Source organism: Hyaena hyaena, unplaced genomic scaffold, assembly GCF_003009895.1.
Source record: "Hyaena hyaena isolate Hyena2069 unplaced genomic scaffold, ASM300989v1 scaffold_682, whole genome shotgun sequence".
NCBI lineage: Eukaryota > Metazoa > Chordata > Mammalia > Carnivora > Hyaenidae > Hyaena > Hyaena hyaena.
In genome coordinates, this window is record NW_024081315.1 from 651858 (window position 1) to 669023 (window position 17166).

The 17166-nt window shown below is 49.8% G+C and overlaps 1 protein-coding gene across 2 annotated transcripts in view; it reads right to left on the reverse strand.

Moving 5' to 3' along the window:
* SCARA3 (scavenger receptor class A member 3) overlaps positions 1 to 11844 on the reverse strand; it is a 46703-nt gene extending 34859 nt beyond the window's left edge. For both annotated transcript variants that reach the window (XM_039217377.1, XM_039217376.1), the window contains exon 1: positions 11668 to 11844. In XM_039217377.1, the coding sequence (XP_039073308.1) occupies positions 11668 to 11674 (7 nt within the window). In that variant the 5' untranslated portion in view covers positions 11675 to 11844. The remainder of the gene's footprint in view (positions 1 to 11667) is intronic.
* Positions 11845 to 17166: the final 5322 nt, after the last annotated feature.

Consider the following 17166-nt stretch of genomic DNA (forward strand, 5'->3'; position numbering starts at 1 on the left):
GGGGTTTTGTGGCAAACTTAATGGGTTCACTAGCTTTCCAAAGTGTTTTCCGAGGGGCGTGTGGGTAGCTCAGTCAGTTGAATATCTGACTTCAGCTCAGGTCATGATCTCATGGTTTGTGGGTTCGAGCCCCGTGTCGGGTTCTGTGCTGACAGCTCAGAGCCTGGAGCCTGCTTTAGATTCTGTGTCTCCCTTTCTCTCTGCCCCTCCCTCACTTGCGCTCTGTCTCTCAAAAATAAATAAACGTCAAAGTGTTTTCAGAAACAGGGAGTGGGAAGGAACTTAAAAGTCACAGAGCCCACCTATGACTGATCCACAGGCCTGGAGAGGTGAAGTGACCTGCCAGCTAGTTTGTGGTTCCTGAACGTCCAGGGATCTGAAGGAAAATCGAAATACACACACAGAGGGCTTGCAGGGTTGCATATACTCAGCTCAGACAGGCCACAGAGCTGGGATAAGTCTTTTCCTTCCAGGTCCGACATCTGTTTACACCCTCTTCAGGTCTGAAATCCTCCTCCAGCCTCAGTCTGCACAGGGCTGAGCCCAGAGTGTATGTTCCAAAGAAATGGGTTTACTGATCCCTTTGCAAAAGCCTGAATCCTTAATTAATTCTTGACATCTGCTATTTCCATTAAGAGCTCATTTTTATTAAAAAATAAAGATCAATGACTTCAAATATGGTTTAAATTTGGTGTATTCTTAATTCTCCATGGCTGGGGGTATTGGGGGTGCTAATGCATGGAGGATGCAAAGGCTTAAAGCAGCAGAGGCTTAGCATTCACCTATAGGGACCTAATGTTTGAACTGAAAAGGAAAGGGGGCGCCCGGATGGCTTAGTCAGTTAAGGGTCTGACTTCAACTCAGGTCATGATCTCACAGTCCGTGGGTTTGAGCCTTGCATCGGGCTCTGTGCTGACAGCTTGGACCCTGGAGCCTGCTTTGGATTCTGTGTATCTCTCTCTCTGCTGCTCCCTTGCTCATGCTTTATCTCTCTCTCTCAAAAATAAATAAACATTAAAAAAATGTTAAAGGAAAGGAATGAACTTGGGGGGGCACAGTGGAATGTAGGGTCTGCTTCCCCCTCCCTTTCTCAGAACCAGAACAAGGGATGTGGTAGTCCTCTCCTAAAGCTAAAAGACCTCTTTTGGGGGGGTCAGGGGGAGTATTATTTTCCAATGGTGTCCCAATCAATTACCTTAGAGTAGCACCAGCATTTTATGGCTCTCTAAAACAAGGCCCTGGCTCTTCCCTGGGTCATCCATGGAATCAACAACTTCCGGCAGGCTGAAAATCGAGGCGCGGCGGGGGGAGAGCTGAGTGTCAAACATCATGGGTGCCAGGTGTCTATGATGGCTGAGGGACAGGCCATGTGGTAGGCCATGGGTGTCTGAAGGGAGGCTACAGAAGTAGGTTCTGTTGCTTTCTCTCTTTGTTCCCTTCCTTTTCTCATTTTGCCGACTCTAGCATAAATTGTGACAAGAGGTGGTGGGCTTGGGAGAGGACCCTGGAGAAAAAATGGTAATGCTTAGACTATAAGCCTTTGGGTGGCAAGCTGCCCAGTTAGCCAACCCCTAAGGCTTTATGAGCTGGTTTCTGCCTCCCCTGTTCCAGAGGCCCCAAAGGATTATAGCTGTCACGAGGTATATATCCTGGTCCCTGTGATAAAGAAGCCAGGTCCCACAAATGACCCACCAAAGGCACAGCCAGGCTCTACTCCTCACCTAGTGACCTCTACACAAATTGCAGGCAGTGTTTAAAATGAACAACCCGAAAGCCCTCGAAGGCCAGGATTGCATAAAGCATACCTGTAGCAACCACAGAAGATTTAAAAGAGGCTCTGTTCCCCTCATACCTCAGGTCATAATGTCCAACTCAAACATCAGGACAGCCACAAGAGAAGCTACCTTAAAAACATTTTTTTTAATGTTTATTTTTGAGAGAGAGAGAGAGACAGAGCATGAGTGGGGGAGGGGCCAAGAGAGAGGGAGACACAGAATCTGAGACAGGCTCCAGGCTCTGAGCTGTCAGCATGGAGCCCAATACAGGGCCTGAACTCACGAACCTTGAGATCATGACCTGAGCTGAAGTCAGATGCTTAACTGACTGAGTCACCCAGGCGCCCCCCCACCCCCCTTTTAAGCCTCTGCTCCCACAGAGCCACGTAGAACACATGATTGAAGGTTCATTCCTTGGCACATTCTTGCCGTGACTGCTGACTCTGTTGGGGTTGAGCTCCGTTCACTTCTCCCTGGAGGTGGGAAATAGCCTGGACCTGTGAACCAACTGCTAACTCAACTGCGGTCGTCGACTCTGGCTTTCTTTTGGTTGACCAAAAATATGGAGTTAATTCACTCCATGGCCTTTCTGGGACTGCAATCTTCCATCGGAGTCAGCGAGGGGGAGAGATTCGAGGAACGGAATAAAAGGTCTTTCTTTGGGAACTTCAAGGAACATATTTTGATGATTATCTTCTACAGAGTTCACAGAGTGGGTTTTCAAAACAGCCAATTGGGTCAGTAAAAATAACGATTTCAGAGTCTTCTCCAGAGCCAATGCTATATTTAAAGTTGCAGAATGGCTGTAGTTTAGGGTTGCAGAATGCTATAATTAAGGTTGCAAAATTGTTTTCATTAGAACCCCCTGCCATTACCCCCTCCCCACAGGCTTCCTGTGTGGATACAGCTATATTCCGATGGGAATCCGTCTGCCCCTCTCTGCTCTAACGAATCCATTCCTTCCCTTTCAGAGTCTCTGGCTCATCAAGTTGTCATGATCTGCTTCCCTGTGACAATTATCTGCTCCCTGCTCCTTCATTCCTAAAATGCACATTCAGTGCTCCAGGTCAGGTCTTTTCTCTCCTCTTGCCCACCTTGGTGTCAGTCCTCTGAGCCAGCCCACAGCCTGCCTCCCATTGTGCTCCTGGGTACCACAGAGGCTGAGGGGAGACTTGCCCTTTATCCTAAGCCTTCTTTATCCCCAGTGACCTTCCTCCCCTTTCTTGCCCTCTGTGTTCCCAACCCCAGGGCCAGCATCTGGGGGGTACAATTCTTTGTTAGACAGGTCTTATACCCACTGGCATTTGAGCACGCTAAATGCCAGCAGCAATCCCTGATTATTGTGATAACTCCAGATGCCCACCCCTTCTAGAAACCCCTTCAAAGGGACATGTGGCCGCCAGTTGAGAAAAGAACCCTGCCTAATTCTATTCACTCCATGCAATAGAGTCAACCCTCCCCTATCACATACACACTGGTCCTCCTCTGTGTAGACAGTGACTCCTCCGCTCCCCCTGAACTCTGAAACCCTGAGGGAATGGTGGGGGAGAGACAGGAATCACCAATTGTTTGATCTCTGTGGTCAAATCTGGATCTTCAAACCCCTCACTCTTCCTGTGTTTTACCACTTGAGGCCCCTGCTGTCTGTCTTGTGGGAACTCTCTTCCCTTCTCCCAGGTTCACAGGCAAACTAGAGAGCACACCATCTACTCACAGAGCTGCTGTGGAAACCGAATGAGTCAATAAATGACAAGGACCTGGTGAAGAGCAAATACCTGATAAATGGTGGTGGCTGTCATTTCTCTTGGGACTCTTTTTTTGGTCCTTCTGGAATTGCTGCTGTCATTTTTCATCCTTTTCCAGTGCCCCTTATGCTCAGGGCCAATTTCCAACTTTCAAGAAATCCCCTTTTCAAAAGACGTCCTGTGGAACACTAATCCCAAAATATTCTTTGTGGGAAAAAAAAAAACTCTTTGATCAAGTAAGTCTGGAAAATGCTGCATACTCTATTAGTATCTTAGAAGCTCACATTAACATAGTGAACATTTTGACAAGGCTGCAGAAAAAAAAAGCTCATCTCAATCTGTATTTAATTTTATGTTTCTCAAACTTATTTGACCATAGAATTTCCTGCCATTCTTGATAAAAAAAAAAAAAAAAGATCCATTAAATCCCGCGGAACTGGTATTCAGAGGGACACCTACTTTGGGGAACGCCTATTATTTCCTTATCATTTTCTCCTGCCATCAACTTTAATGGAAGCAACATCTGTTGAAAGCCCATTGGTTCTCGAGACCTCCAAGCTCCTTGATCTGGAATCTATAGGTCTCTTCTCTGCCTCAGCCACAGCTCAACTGGCATGCCCTCTGGAACAGAAAGCTTACTGCTGTCGCATCCGCTGGACCTCAAGGACCTCTCCCACTGCTCTTCAAACTCCCCACTGCACTGCCTTTACACTCCTCCCTCCACCCTGCTATCAGTCTAGCCCCCCAGGATAAGCTTCCCACTTGCTGGAGCCATTAGCTTTTTCTCCTGGCCCTTGTGCCCTTGGCCTCCTCAGCCTGTTTCCAATGCATTGCTCTGGGGAACCCCAGCCTGGTGGGAGCACGTCAGAGAATGGTATGGATTTGGCTTCCATCAAGTCCCGCCACCTGGATCTTCACTCACTGTTCCTTCTCTTCTCTGACCACTTATTCTCCAAAGGTGAACTCACCTCCTCCTTTTCTGCAAACATCAAAATCCTACTCCTTCTCCAAACTTCCTCCATGTGTTACACCTCAAACCCAGTGGGGCTGAGGGACCCACTCATGCTTTTGGAATAGTGTGGTCCTCTGTTTCCAAACTTCAAATGAGGATGCTGTTTGACTCAGCAACCCCCATTCCAGGAATCACTGTGCGCTGTGATAAATCCCAGGAAAAATGTAAATAACTCAGATGCCCATCAATAAGGGATTGGTTAAATAAATTATTGTAAAGTCATATATGGAATACTATGCAACCATTTTAAAAATAATGTAACCCGGGGCACCTGGGTCTCAAAGTTCAGTCAGGTTGAGTGTCCAACTCTTGATTTTGGCTCAGGTTATGAGCTCATGGTTTGTGGGATTGAGCCCCATGTCGGGTTCTGTGCTGATAGCATGGAGTCTGCTTGGGATTCTCTGTCTCCCTCTCTCTCTCTCCACCTCTCCCCTGCTCTCTCTTTCTCTCTCTCTCAGAAATAAAGTTTAAAAAATATATTTTTTTTTTGCCCAAGGAAGATATCTAAGTTCTATCACTGAATTTTAAAACTACATACAGAGAATCACATGGAAAGTATAATCTTATCTATATAAAAAATCTGTGTGCCAATATTTGCAGAAAGATTTTTGGAAAAATGCTCATCCAAAGCTTGTCAATTATCCTTGAGGGTCAGGAGAAAGTGCTGGTTTTTTTTTTTTTTCCTTTTTCTAAATTTTTATAATGCATATGTACTATAAAAAGATTAAATGCAACAAGTCTGTCTGTATATGTCATTTCTCCTATCCTGTGATCCCCAAAAGAGAGCCTTTCTTCTTTTGAAGACAAAGCTTACCCACGGCTGACTCCTTCCTCACCATGTGCCCATTTCCCTCCCGCTTCTCTCCCTCTCCCTTCAGACAAGCACAGGCCAGCCCCACCTTGAAATCCCCTTCATGCCTGGCTCTGCCTCCTGTATTCACTACTCAGTTTCCCATTTCTGGAACTTCTCTAATGCAAGGTCTCCCTGATCCTTTGCTTCAGATCTAGCCATTGCTCTCTCAGCCTGTGCCATTTGGCTTTCTCAGATCAATTATAAACAGTCAACATTGTTGGCCATTTCCTCCTTCTTGGAACTTTCTCCTCTCAGTTTCCCTGACATCACCGGCACAGTTCTCTGCCTGTGTCCCTTACCACTTTTGACTCCTTTACAGACTCGTTTTCTTCCCCGACTCTACCCCCATTTTCTAAAAGCAGAGATTTTCCAATGTGGGCTAAAGTCATTAGAGCACATCTCCAGGCCGGCTCCTGACACACCCTTCCAGGGCTTCTCCAAAATCAACAAGACACAACCGGAAGTCCTTGGCATGGCGCTCCAGGCCTCTTGGTCTTGTGGCTCGCTGAGTCTCTGACCCAGCTCTCAACTCCAGGCAAATCACTTTACCCATCAGCCCTACACACATTTACCCAATGACATAATGCCCAGCTTTCCACAGCACTGTTTCCTGCCTCTCATGACTGCCCTAAATAACCTGATCCAAGTTCTGCCTACCCTTTAATTCCTCCTTAAGGCCTCTCCAAACTGCCTCCTCCCCCAACTTGTACTGCTCTTTCTCCCTGGGATTCCTATGAAACCCACTATATATGCCATTAATTTTTCTTTACTTCATCTCCTTCATGATCCGGTTTTCTTCCTAAGTGTGTATGTCTGGTCTCTGCCCGAGGGCAGAAACCACCAAAGTGTGGAGCAACATCCCAGAATAACCAACACCGTAGCTTAGGCTCAAGGGGCATGAGGGTATCTCACCTGAACGGTGAAGGTGTCTGCAGGCCTCTACCTAGAGGTGTTCAGGACACGGTCAGTCATATGTGTCTGGTGCCCAGAGCAGTAAACCTGGTCTCCTCAGCCTGTCCTCCTGTGTCAAATCCACAAGGCTGGGGAAGACTGTTCTAGAATGGGTGCCCCGTGAGAACCAGAGAGTCCACAGCTGATACCACAGTTTCATCCAGAGGAGGAGCAACAAAGGAGGGAGACAAGAAAGGAACGGCCTCCTTGGCACCTCTCTTACGACACACTTTCAATCTTTTTTGAATGATTTGGGCACAAATCTTAAGCATCTCAGCAAAAGGTAAGCTCCTTGAGAGAAAGTACAGCGAGTTCTTCCCTTCGTCTTTCTTGGCCCTTAGACATAAATAGACACACAAGCCCTGGCATTTGGCCATTGGCCAGTGAATGTTAAATAGAAGCATGAGTCTTTATGGGATACCTACGTTAGGTTCTGGGGGTAGCATGGTGTGACTCTTGCCTTTAAGGATTTCAGCCCCGTAGGGGGGGGACTCAGATGTATCCACTAGCAAATGTAATGGTGCCAGGCACTGTGAGAGAGAGTGAGGCAAGAAAAAGGCAAACAAGGACACCATATTCATGAAATGCACATCCTTTTTTTGTTTTTTTAAACTTTTTTTTAAACGTCTATTTATTATTAAGAGAGAGAGAGAGACAGAGAATGAGCATGGGAAGGGCAGAGAGAAGGGGAGACACAGAATCTAAAGTAGGCTCCAGGCTCTGAGCTGTCAGCACAGAACCCAAAGTGGGGCTTGAACTCACAAACTGTGAGATCATGACCTGAGCCGAAGTTGGATGCTTAAACAGACTGAGCCACCCAGGTGCCCCGAAACTCACATCCTAATACTACCCTGTGGGCTCTACAGTCCTATTCTGAGAGAAAAATAGATACAGACCAATAGATGGATAGATATAAATATATATACTCTCTGCGTACAGTGGAACATTAAAACAGTCATAAAAAGGGTGAGATTGTGTCATTTGCAACAACATGGATGGACCTAGAGGGTATTATGCTAAGTGAAGTAAGTCAGACTGACAGACAAATGCCATATGATTTCACTCATATGTGGAATCTGAAAAAACAACAAATGAATAAACAAAAAGCAGAATCAGATCTATAAATACAGGGGACAAACAGATGGTTGCCAGAAGGGAGATGGGAGGGTGGGCAGAGTGGGAGAAGGGGAGTGGGAGATACAGGCTTTCAGCTGTGGCATGAATGAATCAGGGGAAGAAAAGGCACAGCATAAGGAACATAGTCAGTGATACTGAAACAGAGTTGGAGGGTGACAGATGGTAGCTACACTTGTGGCGAGCCCAGCATAATGTATGAACTTGTGCCTTCACTACCGTGTACACCTGAAACTAACGTAACATTGCGTGTAAGCTATCCTCAAATTAAATAACTACATAAATGAAGAAGCCCTCTCAGAAGGAAAAACAAAAGAGCAGAATGTTGTAGCAGGAAAGAACATTGAAGATGATGTAGTTTACCTGCAGATAAGGAGGGCCAGAGAGTGGCAATGACTTCATCATAGCCATGTGATTGTAGAGTCGGCGGGTGACAGGGCTAACCTCTGGCTTCAGTGCTCCCAACACACACACACACACACACACACACACACACACACACACACACATACAGCTGCTAAATTAAATATAATCAAACACGGGCAGTGTATCTATGAGTGGCACAGCACAATCCATCATCCAGTCCTTGGCAGTCCCGACGCCCAGCACAGTGGCCTATCTTTGACGAAAACTGCTAAGCTATCCACCAAACAACTGCTGAGAAGCAGAATGCTTTTTTCTCTGAAATTGGCTTTGGGATGTGAGTCTTCAGCTATTAAAATTACCCCAACTGGATGGCAAGGTGAGTAGTGGGGGCAGGGGGGTGGTGAGGGTTTGGAGCTGATCTCCATCATCTAAGCTCTTGGCTGCCCCTCCCCCCCACCAGGCTATTTAGAGGCTTGTTGCACCTCAGCTCCTTTTCTTCTAGTCTCAGGCTCCTCCCAGTACCCAAGGTCTGGAGATGGAGTCCAGGCTTTCCAAGGGGCCCCAGTCTGCCCACTCACGAGTGGTCAAAATCTCCTCTGCCAAGCCATGGGGGGTAGATTTTCCAGGGATCACGCTGTTGTATTCTGCATCCCTTTCTCTCCCTCTCCACCCTTTGTCCCCTGGAGTGTGGGCACTGGTCTCTGATTCTGTGGGGAGGGGTTGTTCCTCCCATGCTTGGCTCTGCCTTGTCTGTGGCAGCTGAGGACAAGTTCCCCAGGAGCAAAGAGTTGCCTGTGCAGTGGGCCTGCTTCCAGCCATCCCTCCACCAAGTCACTTCCGCTCCCCAAGTGGTGCTCAGGTCCTGAGTTCCTGGGCTGAGTCCCAATGCATCACAGCAGGATGGGCCTTAGGGATCACGCAGGAGGGAAAGGAGGCCCAGAGACAGAAACGCTTTGACCAGAGCTCTCGTGGGGCCAGGACTAGAGCTCATGCCTTTGACTCTCAAATCACTCATAGAGCTGGGAGGGCTCCCATGACCAGACACTCTCGCCGCAGGTATGGAAACAATCCAAAAGGCCAGTGGGAAGCTCCAAGATGGACCAGTCACCAAGGGGCTGCTGGCGGCTGTATGCCCGTCAGGTGTGAGAAGGGCTACACCTGGGGCCAGGTACCTGCTCGCATCCGAAGAGGTGACTGCGTGGGGGGCCCAGCCAGAGGCAGGCAGGCAGGCAGGCAGGAGGGGCCTTGGGATGGAAAGAGCCTGGCTGGCAGAGCAGGGCCCTGGCGCCTGGCCACTGGGGGCCATACTCCTCAGCAAATATGTTTTCTGGTTTAAGTGTGCCGTCCCCACCAACAACCCTCTCCCCCACAAAGCATAACATCACCATGTTTTGCTTTGAGGGGAGATGATGAATCTTTTCGCCAACAAATGTAATTTGCAGATTGGTGGGGCCTCTGGAGGAGCATTTGAAGCCAGTCCCCCTTGGGGAAGGGCCAGTTTGGAAGGGCCGCCCTGCTTTGCTGGGCATTTTACTTTTTCCATGTGAGTGGAAAAAAAAATCCTGGGTCTTCCCATGCCATAGATCCAAAGGCCAAATATTTGCTGTCTGCCCTGCCTTTTCCATCTCAGGTAGAGGCAGCAGCTCTTGCTAGCTCCTGGGGAGGGTGAGAGAAGCCCCTTAGGGGGGCATCCTGGGAATGAACCCTTCTCGAGGCAGCCCACACCCCCCCGGGATGTTATAGGAGATCACAGAAGGTGTCCTGGGGCGGGGGGAATACATGAGAGTGGCCACAGAGGCCTCAGTGAACAGGAATTTGGCCCCATGTGGTGGGGAACCTGTTGGTTGAGAACAGGGAAAAGGAGGTGAGAGGAGCAGACTTGGGGAACCCAAGGAGGGAGCCCACAGACACCCAGCTGGCAGGCCAGGAAGACCCCAAGACCTGCCGCCACAGTGTAGCCTATCCCCTTCTAACTATTCACCCATACCAACTCATTTCTCTTCCATCCAGAGGAGTGGAACTGCCTTGTGGAGATCCAGAAAGTCAGGTCGTGTGCTCCTGACTCCCTCCTCTTTGGGAGCTGAAGGGCTACTCCACTGTTGGGGATTTCTGCCCTGCCCTTCTTTCCCTCCCTCTATTTTCTCTTACAGTGTTTGTCAGGAACACTGGTGGAGCCAAACCACTCTGAGTATGTGTAGCATCTCCCCATCATCATTCAGGTCCAGAGCAGTGTGCGCCCCAAGCCTGTGGTGAGATGTGGTCTGAGACCCATCCAGAGGCTTCTGGGTAATGACCTGTCCTAGGCTGGCTGACGGGGGTGAGTACAGCTCCAGAGATGTGGTAGCTGAAAGCAGGAGCTTCGTGGGTGAGGCTCCTCTCGGCTGCCAAGGGATCTCTCTGGAGTTGATTATAACTTGCTTGCCTCATCCCGGACAGCCCAAGACACGGTGAGGCCATCAGCAAGCACAGAAGGGCCAGAGGCCAGAGGAAAGGCAGTGACAAAGAGGCAGGGGTAGGGTAGCCAGTGCTCTGGCCTGGAAGTCGGGACCCTGGGTTCTGGTTACCCTGACTAGCTGGGAGTCTTAAGCAAGTCCCTTCTCTGATCCATAGGAACAGCAACATAATTTATAGAGACCGGTGCAAAATGAAAGCGTGACGGGCCCTGGTTTAAAAGTTACTAAGAATCTCAAGACATTAAACCCAGTACGAGGACTTTGGAGTGGCAGGAACCTGTGGGGATGCACAGGTTTGCACACCCATGAAGCCAACCCTACCTGACTGGGCCTCAGTTTCCTCAACTATACAACACGGAGGCCGCATTGAGTCAGAGAGGTTTGTCTGCGGAGCCCTTTCTCCACAGAAAGCCTTAGCCCAGCAGATGTAAAGGACACAAACAGAGCTGATACTTCAACACCACCTGAGAGTATATGTAAAGCCCTATAGATGATCTGGGAAGTCTTTGTTAGTCCCAACATTTGATAAGTCAAAGAAGTGATGAGGTTCTCACTACTAGGAACACCAGCACCTGCTTGAGGGGCTCTGGAAGGATTATCAAAAAGCAGGGGAGAGAGCATTGAAACCCTCAAAGGTTCCCTGTCCCGTAAGATGACCCCAAAGCCTGCTGCTCCCCTAGCCATTGAAAATGACTGTTAAGACAAAGTGTGCTCTTTCCCAGGCCTTGAGGAAGCCAGACCCAGGTATGAGCACCTGGGACCAAGTCTGGTTCTTGTTTGCATCCCAGGCCCTGGCTTCCAGGGCCCCTGTGGGGATGGCTGGGGGGGCGGGGGGGGAGCTCGGGTCTGTACCTCTGGTCTTCCCGGCTGGGAGGTCAGAGGGCTGGTCAGCCAAGGTTCAGAGGCTGGGGTGGGGCAGGGCCTGGGCTGAGGGACGTGGACACAACAGGTCTCTCCCGAGGAAGGGGCTGAAGTTCCCGGAGAGGCCAGTCCTACCTAGGCCTGGCAGCGGGCAAACTAGGTAAGGGGGTGCGGGGGGGGGCTCCGAGATGGGTTCCCTGGTTGGGGATTTACACCACCCAGAAGGGTGGGCTGGTGACATCCTTCTGCGCTGACCGGTTAAAGGAATCAGAAATTTCTCTGGAAGTTCAGGCTGTTTTTAGGGACAGAGCAATGAAGAGTGAAGAGGTGACTGTGTGAACTTTCCTCTCCTGTAGACTTCAGGGCTCCATGCGTTCCCCCGTCCCCCCAGCCCCCCATCACTGCCTTTAGCAGGAGGGCAGAGCGAGCCCAGGGCTGCCCCCGGGAGTCCTCCCCATCGCGCCCGGGCGGGAAAGGGAGCGCGAGGGTCGCGCCGGCGCACGCGCGCGGGGCTTACCTTTCATGGTCCCTCTGGCGGGGCCTCGGGGGCACCCCGGGGCGGCGGCTCGAGTTGCGGACTGGCCCGCGGTGAAGCCTGCGGGTCTTCGGCCGGCACCCGCTCGCCGCCCTAGGCGCCACGCGCTCGAGCGCCGGGCTGCGGAGGCGGCGCGCCGAGGGGAGGGTCCGCGGGGTCGCCTCCGGGGGGCGCCAGGCCGCCCATCCCGCCGCCGCCGCCGCCCGCGCGCTTCCCGCTGGAGGCCGGCGAGGTCTGCGGCCGGCCCGCGCCCCGCGCTCCCCGCCTCCCGCCTCCCCCTGCTCGCGGGCGCGCGCTCCCACCCTCGTCGTCACTCCCTGGGCCCCGGCCCAGATCCGCTTCCTCGGCGTTTTCAGAACTGCCGCGGCCCGCCTCTTTGTGCTGCCGTGGGGTCCCGACCCTAGGCCCCTCTGCCTCCCCGGGCCCGCCCTGCGTCCGCCGCGCCCGGGAGCGGCCCCTCCCGAGCCGCAGCCCGCCCCGGGGGCTGTCTTGCGGCGGAGCTGGGGTGTGCGAACGGGCTTTGGTCCCCTGGACGGGACGGTCTCCTCGCCCCTCTAAGGGGTAGAGGCGCTGGGAGAAGGCAGGGTCCCCGGGTTCCTGCCCCAGCCCCTCCTGCTCCGGTTTGCGTGGGACTGCCCCCATCTCAGCACTGAAATTCCGCACTCCCTCCAGCCCCCCGGCGAGGTTGGTCACCCTAGCCCTGCCACGCTGGGCGAGTGACTCTGGGCAGCCCCTTCGTGTCTTCAAACCTCCGTTCTACACGAGGGAGCTGGGCCCCAGGCGCTCCCAAGTTCTGTGATTTCGTTGGGGGGGGAGGGTTCTGGTATAAGCAGTGACGTCATTGGAGGGGAACTGACCTCTAGCAAGGAGTTGTGACTTTCCTCCTAGGCTCTCACCTAGGGTCCTCAATTGTCATTCTTTATTAATGGATCGGTTCCTGACAACCTACCATATACCAGGTTCTGCCGCCAATTCTGGGAGCGTGAGGAATACTTCACACCAGCCGTGGCCCCAAGAGGTTGCATCTGGTGAGGAAAGCTAGCAATTCAACAAGTGACCGGGCTGAGGTGTGAAGGATGTGATGAACATTATAACAGGAGAGAGCGGGGAGAGAGGGAACCACAGAGTGGGACAACCCTGCCTGGCCTTTTCCCGCATCCCCACACTTCCATGGCTACCCCCACTTGGCCCTTGGAGCAAAGTAGGGATGACCAAAGCAGAAGAACTTTCCTCTAAGCCAGGAGCTGACACGGGGCCAAGAACAGCCACCATTCACAAATCCCAGCCAATCAGAAAAATCTGTCAGCCACCTGTCATCTGCTGCACCTGGCCCTGGCAGGTGTCAGTTTGTAAAGCACATTCTCTCCATTGTCTCAAGACCTTGCCACAGCTTCTAGCGAGGGAGCCAGGAACCATGCTGCCCATTTCACAGATGCAGAGACTGAGGTTCAGAGAGGATGTTGCCTCCCTGGTAGTAGTCACAATGTCCTCCTTGAACCTGGATTCCACCTCAGTCTGCTGGGATTGTGGCCTGGGCCAGGAGAGCTGCTTGGTAAATACTAGGGTGATACTCACATCAAAGGAATCCTTACCTAGGCTACCTGTGTATTAATTTATTTAATCCTTGCAGCAGCTTTATGAGATAAGCACAGTTATTGTCCTCATTGTTTAGTGGAGGAAACTGAGGCAAGGAGAGATTAAATAATGTGCTTACTGCCATGTAAGTAGTAAGTGGAGATCTTGAAAGTTGAACCCAGGCAGGCTAAATCCAGTGGCTGTCACACTGCAGTACCTCACACTGCCTCTCATAGAAGGTATTCAAATATTTATTGACATAAAGAACAAGCAAATGGCCTTCAGTTTTCTCCATGCTTTCTTAATTGGCTTGATCCAAGATGTTTGGTGACAAAAAGGGCCTAGCCCATCTGGATTCAGAGGAGGTACATACCCTGTGGTATTGCTATGATGTGCAAATGCATCAGCAAAGAACTGAAATATGCCTGTGTCTGGCAGCAGATGGGCCCTGGGTGAGCAGATCTGGACCCCAGCCCCGAAGAGGTTCAGAGGATGAACTCCAGTTTCAAAAGGACTCTGGGAGAGAGGGGACCTAGCACTGTGGAGTGGCAGGAAAGAGCTGGGGATAAATTGGCAGGCGCAAGGGGGTCAAAGCTCCAAAATAGTTCAGAGGGAAGGCAGAAAGATGAGAATAGAAGATGATCACAGATCAAAAAGGGAGGAAACAGGGATTTCCTAAGAGATTACACTAGCCTTTGGGTGAAAGCCTTTCAGCTACAATTTCAGGCATTTTCTGCCAATGGTCCAAAGGTAGACCCAGGGTCAACTGAAACAAACTCCCCACCCAGACCAGAATATGGGGGGCTGTCAGGATGGGGCTCAGGCTAGGACTTAACACAGAGGCAGAGACAGCAAAGGGAGGTGGGAATAGGGAGAAATGGTTAATAATGCTTTTAACTTATGCTTGGGCTGGGGAGGGGATAAGGACATTTGATTGTGACACATAAGCCACACCTCTGTTGAAAGCCAAAGGAAATAGCTGTAGAGAAGACGTCATTTAGAGGGTGGAAAAAAAGAACAAAAACAGAATCACTAATGATGGAACCCTGCATGTATTAATGAAGGTAGAAAGTCCCACTTCAGTTTGTGAGCAGTGCTGTGATTTGCTCATAACAGAACCTCCCAGGGAACCCCCAGACTGTCCTTTCTCTTTTCTACTTCAGGCACAAAATATCTCTTTCTCCTAAAGCGTGATTCCTCCCTCTGTGTCTTTGATCGCTTCTTCTCGCATCCTGTATTTCTCCAGCATTAGGACACTGCTTCCACTTTTCCTCCTCAGGATGTAGCTGTAACCCACAATGCTTGCTAAAATTGCTCCCTTCCTCTTACTTGCCAAGATAATGGCTCTTTCAAAACTTGTGTCCTCTTCAACCTTTTATAGACTTAACTGTATTTGTCAGAGTTCTTCTCCAAAGAAACAGAACCATAGCCAGCAGGCTGGAGACCCAGAGAAGAATTAATGTTGCAGCTCAAGTCCAAAGGAAGTCTACTGACAGGATTCCCTCTTTCTCTGGGGAAGTCAGGGGATTTTTTTCTATTACTGTCTTCACCTGATTAGGTAAGGCCCACCGCATGATGGAGAGCAATCTGCTTGACTCAAAGTCTACTGATTTAAGTGTTAATGTCAACTAAAAAAAACCCACCTTCACAGAAACCTCTAAAATAGTGTTTGACCAAATATCTGAGTGCTGTGGCCTAACCAAGTTGACATGTAAAATCAGCCATCAACATTAGCAGCTGCTTCTTGATCATCTTTTCTCCCCTGGTTTATCTGAATCTACATAACTTTGGTTCTTCTAAGCTTCTCTGATTTCTCTCTTTCTAAGAGCTTCTCCTATTCAGTAATTTTCTAAATATAGGCACTCCCTATCCTTGTGTTAGTATGAGTAATATTCACTGCTGTGGCACCCCCACCAACCTGCTATCTTAATATGACAGAAGTATATTTCTCACTCACATCACAGTCCAGTGTGGGTTGGGCAGTTCTCTCCCAAATGGTGACCCAGGGACCCAGGGACCCTCCATCTTGTTTTACCATTATCTTCAACATGTGGCCGTAAGATTGCTGCAAAATGGAAGAGAGGATGGAGGACCACGCAGAGAAGAGTTTTATGGGCTGGGCTGGTATATAGCACTTCTACCCATATTCCACCTAACCACAGGGCTTGAAAACAGGGTGAATTGTGGGCCCTGGATGGAGAAGAGAAGCACAGATAGGCGAGAGCTGGCAATCTCTGCACAGCGTCACCAAATACCTGTTTGCTTTCTTGTCTTCACATGGAAAGCACCTTGCCTCCCCCCATTGGGGCGGTGGATGGAAGCAACCCTCCTGTCACTGTGTTAAGCTCACAGTCCAGGCACTCCCTGTGATTCTGTCTTTTCTGCCAGGTCTGAAGTAGCCTCAATCTCAAATGGAGAAGCATGGATCAGATAACCACAATAAAAACACCCGCTTGGAAAAGGGAAGAAGGAAAAACAGAGTAGCTATAGATCTTTGGTTATTTTGAGAACCTTCCCCCCCAGATGCTGTAAGGGCTCCTAACTCTTGGATGGGGGAAGGTCTTTGCTTAGGCCCCCATTCAACCCCCTGGAGGAGCTCTCTTGTTTATTATACCCTAGGCTATGCTCTCTGGAAGGTTCTTCCTGATGCTACCATCTTTGTATACATGTGGAGAGGGTGCTGGAGGCGGAGCCTTCCCCCAGGTTGCTCAGTTCTCCCAGCCTAATGCCTTCTGGGGCGAAGGTTGCTTTACAGTTCCAACGGTTGGGATAAAAGGTAAAAGTCTGGGCATGCGGCATTTTGTTTGTAGGTGTGGTTTTGGGATTATTGAGATGTATGTTTCTGATGAAAGTCCCTCATAATTTTAGCAAAGTCTCATCTATTTGCTTTGAGTAGATTCCATGGGCCAGTGACCATGCCTAGAGTTTTTCTGAGACACTTGCTTTCTTTCTTTGCTTTGCTCTTTTGCACCTCTTTCTACCTCTCAAGGGCTAGGTAGCTACATTGATGCTACAAGACTTGACTGGGAAGGTCCTATCCTTAATCTGACCTCTTCACCATGGCTGGGGCTTCATGGGCCTTTTCTGCCATTTGGGATCTAAAAGCAGTTGGTGTTTTCCTCCCTATCAGGCTTAAATTTTCTGACCTCTCTCTTTTCCCTTTTATTTCTCTTTGCAAGCCATCCATTTCCCCTGGGCTCTCCTTTTTCTTATATCTTTTTCTCTGTATCAAATACAGCCAACAGCAGAGAACATACACTATCACTTTGATTCTTTCCAACAAATGTCTCTGGCCATGCCCATTGAGTCGGCATGTGGTCTGCTGTCCCAGATAACACAGGCACAGTTTACCAAATGTGTTGTCATTGATTTTCATTTTTTCTTTCTTTCTTTTTTTAAATCTTTAGTGTTTTTTAATTTACTTTCCAGAGAGAGAGCGGGAGTGGGGGAGGAGCAGAGAAAGAGAGGGAGAGGGAGAATTCCAAGCAGGCTCTGTACTTGTCAGTGCAAAGCCCGATGTGGGGCTGGAACCCACCAATCATAAGATGGTTACCTGAGCCAAAGGCGCATTGAGCCACCCAAGCGCCCTGAAGATTTTCATATTTTCAGCCTCTAATATCAGGTTCCTCACATTCTGCTATCCAACTGGTAAGCCAGGACACATATTTATGTTTTCACTACCATGGTCACACATTTAAAGATAGCAGATCCTACAGTAGTTAGACCAAGTAGTATGAGTTCTAACAATTACAGGACTTTAAAGACAGCACAGCAATCATTTATCTTTCCTGTAGATCACAATCCATTGCAGGGTAGGTGGCTCCCTCACAAATGTCCACTCGGGGATCGGGCTTCTTGCATCCTGTGGGACTGCCATCTTTCATACATAGCCTCAAAGGTCGATGT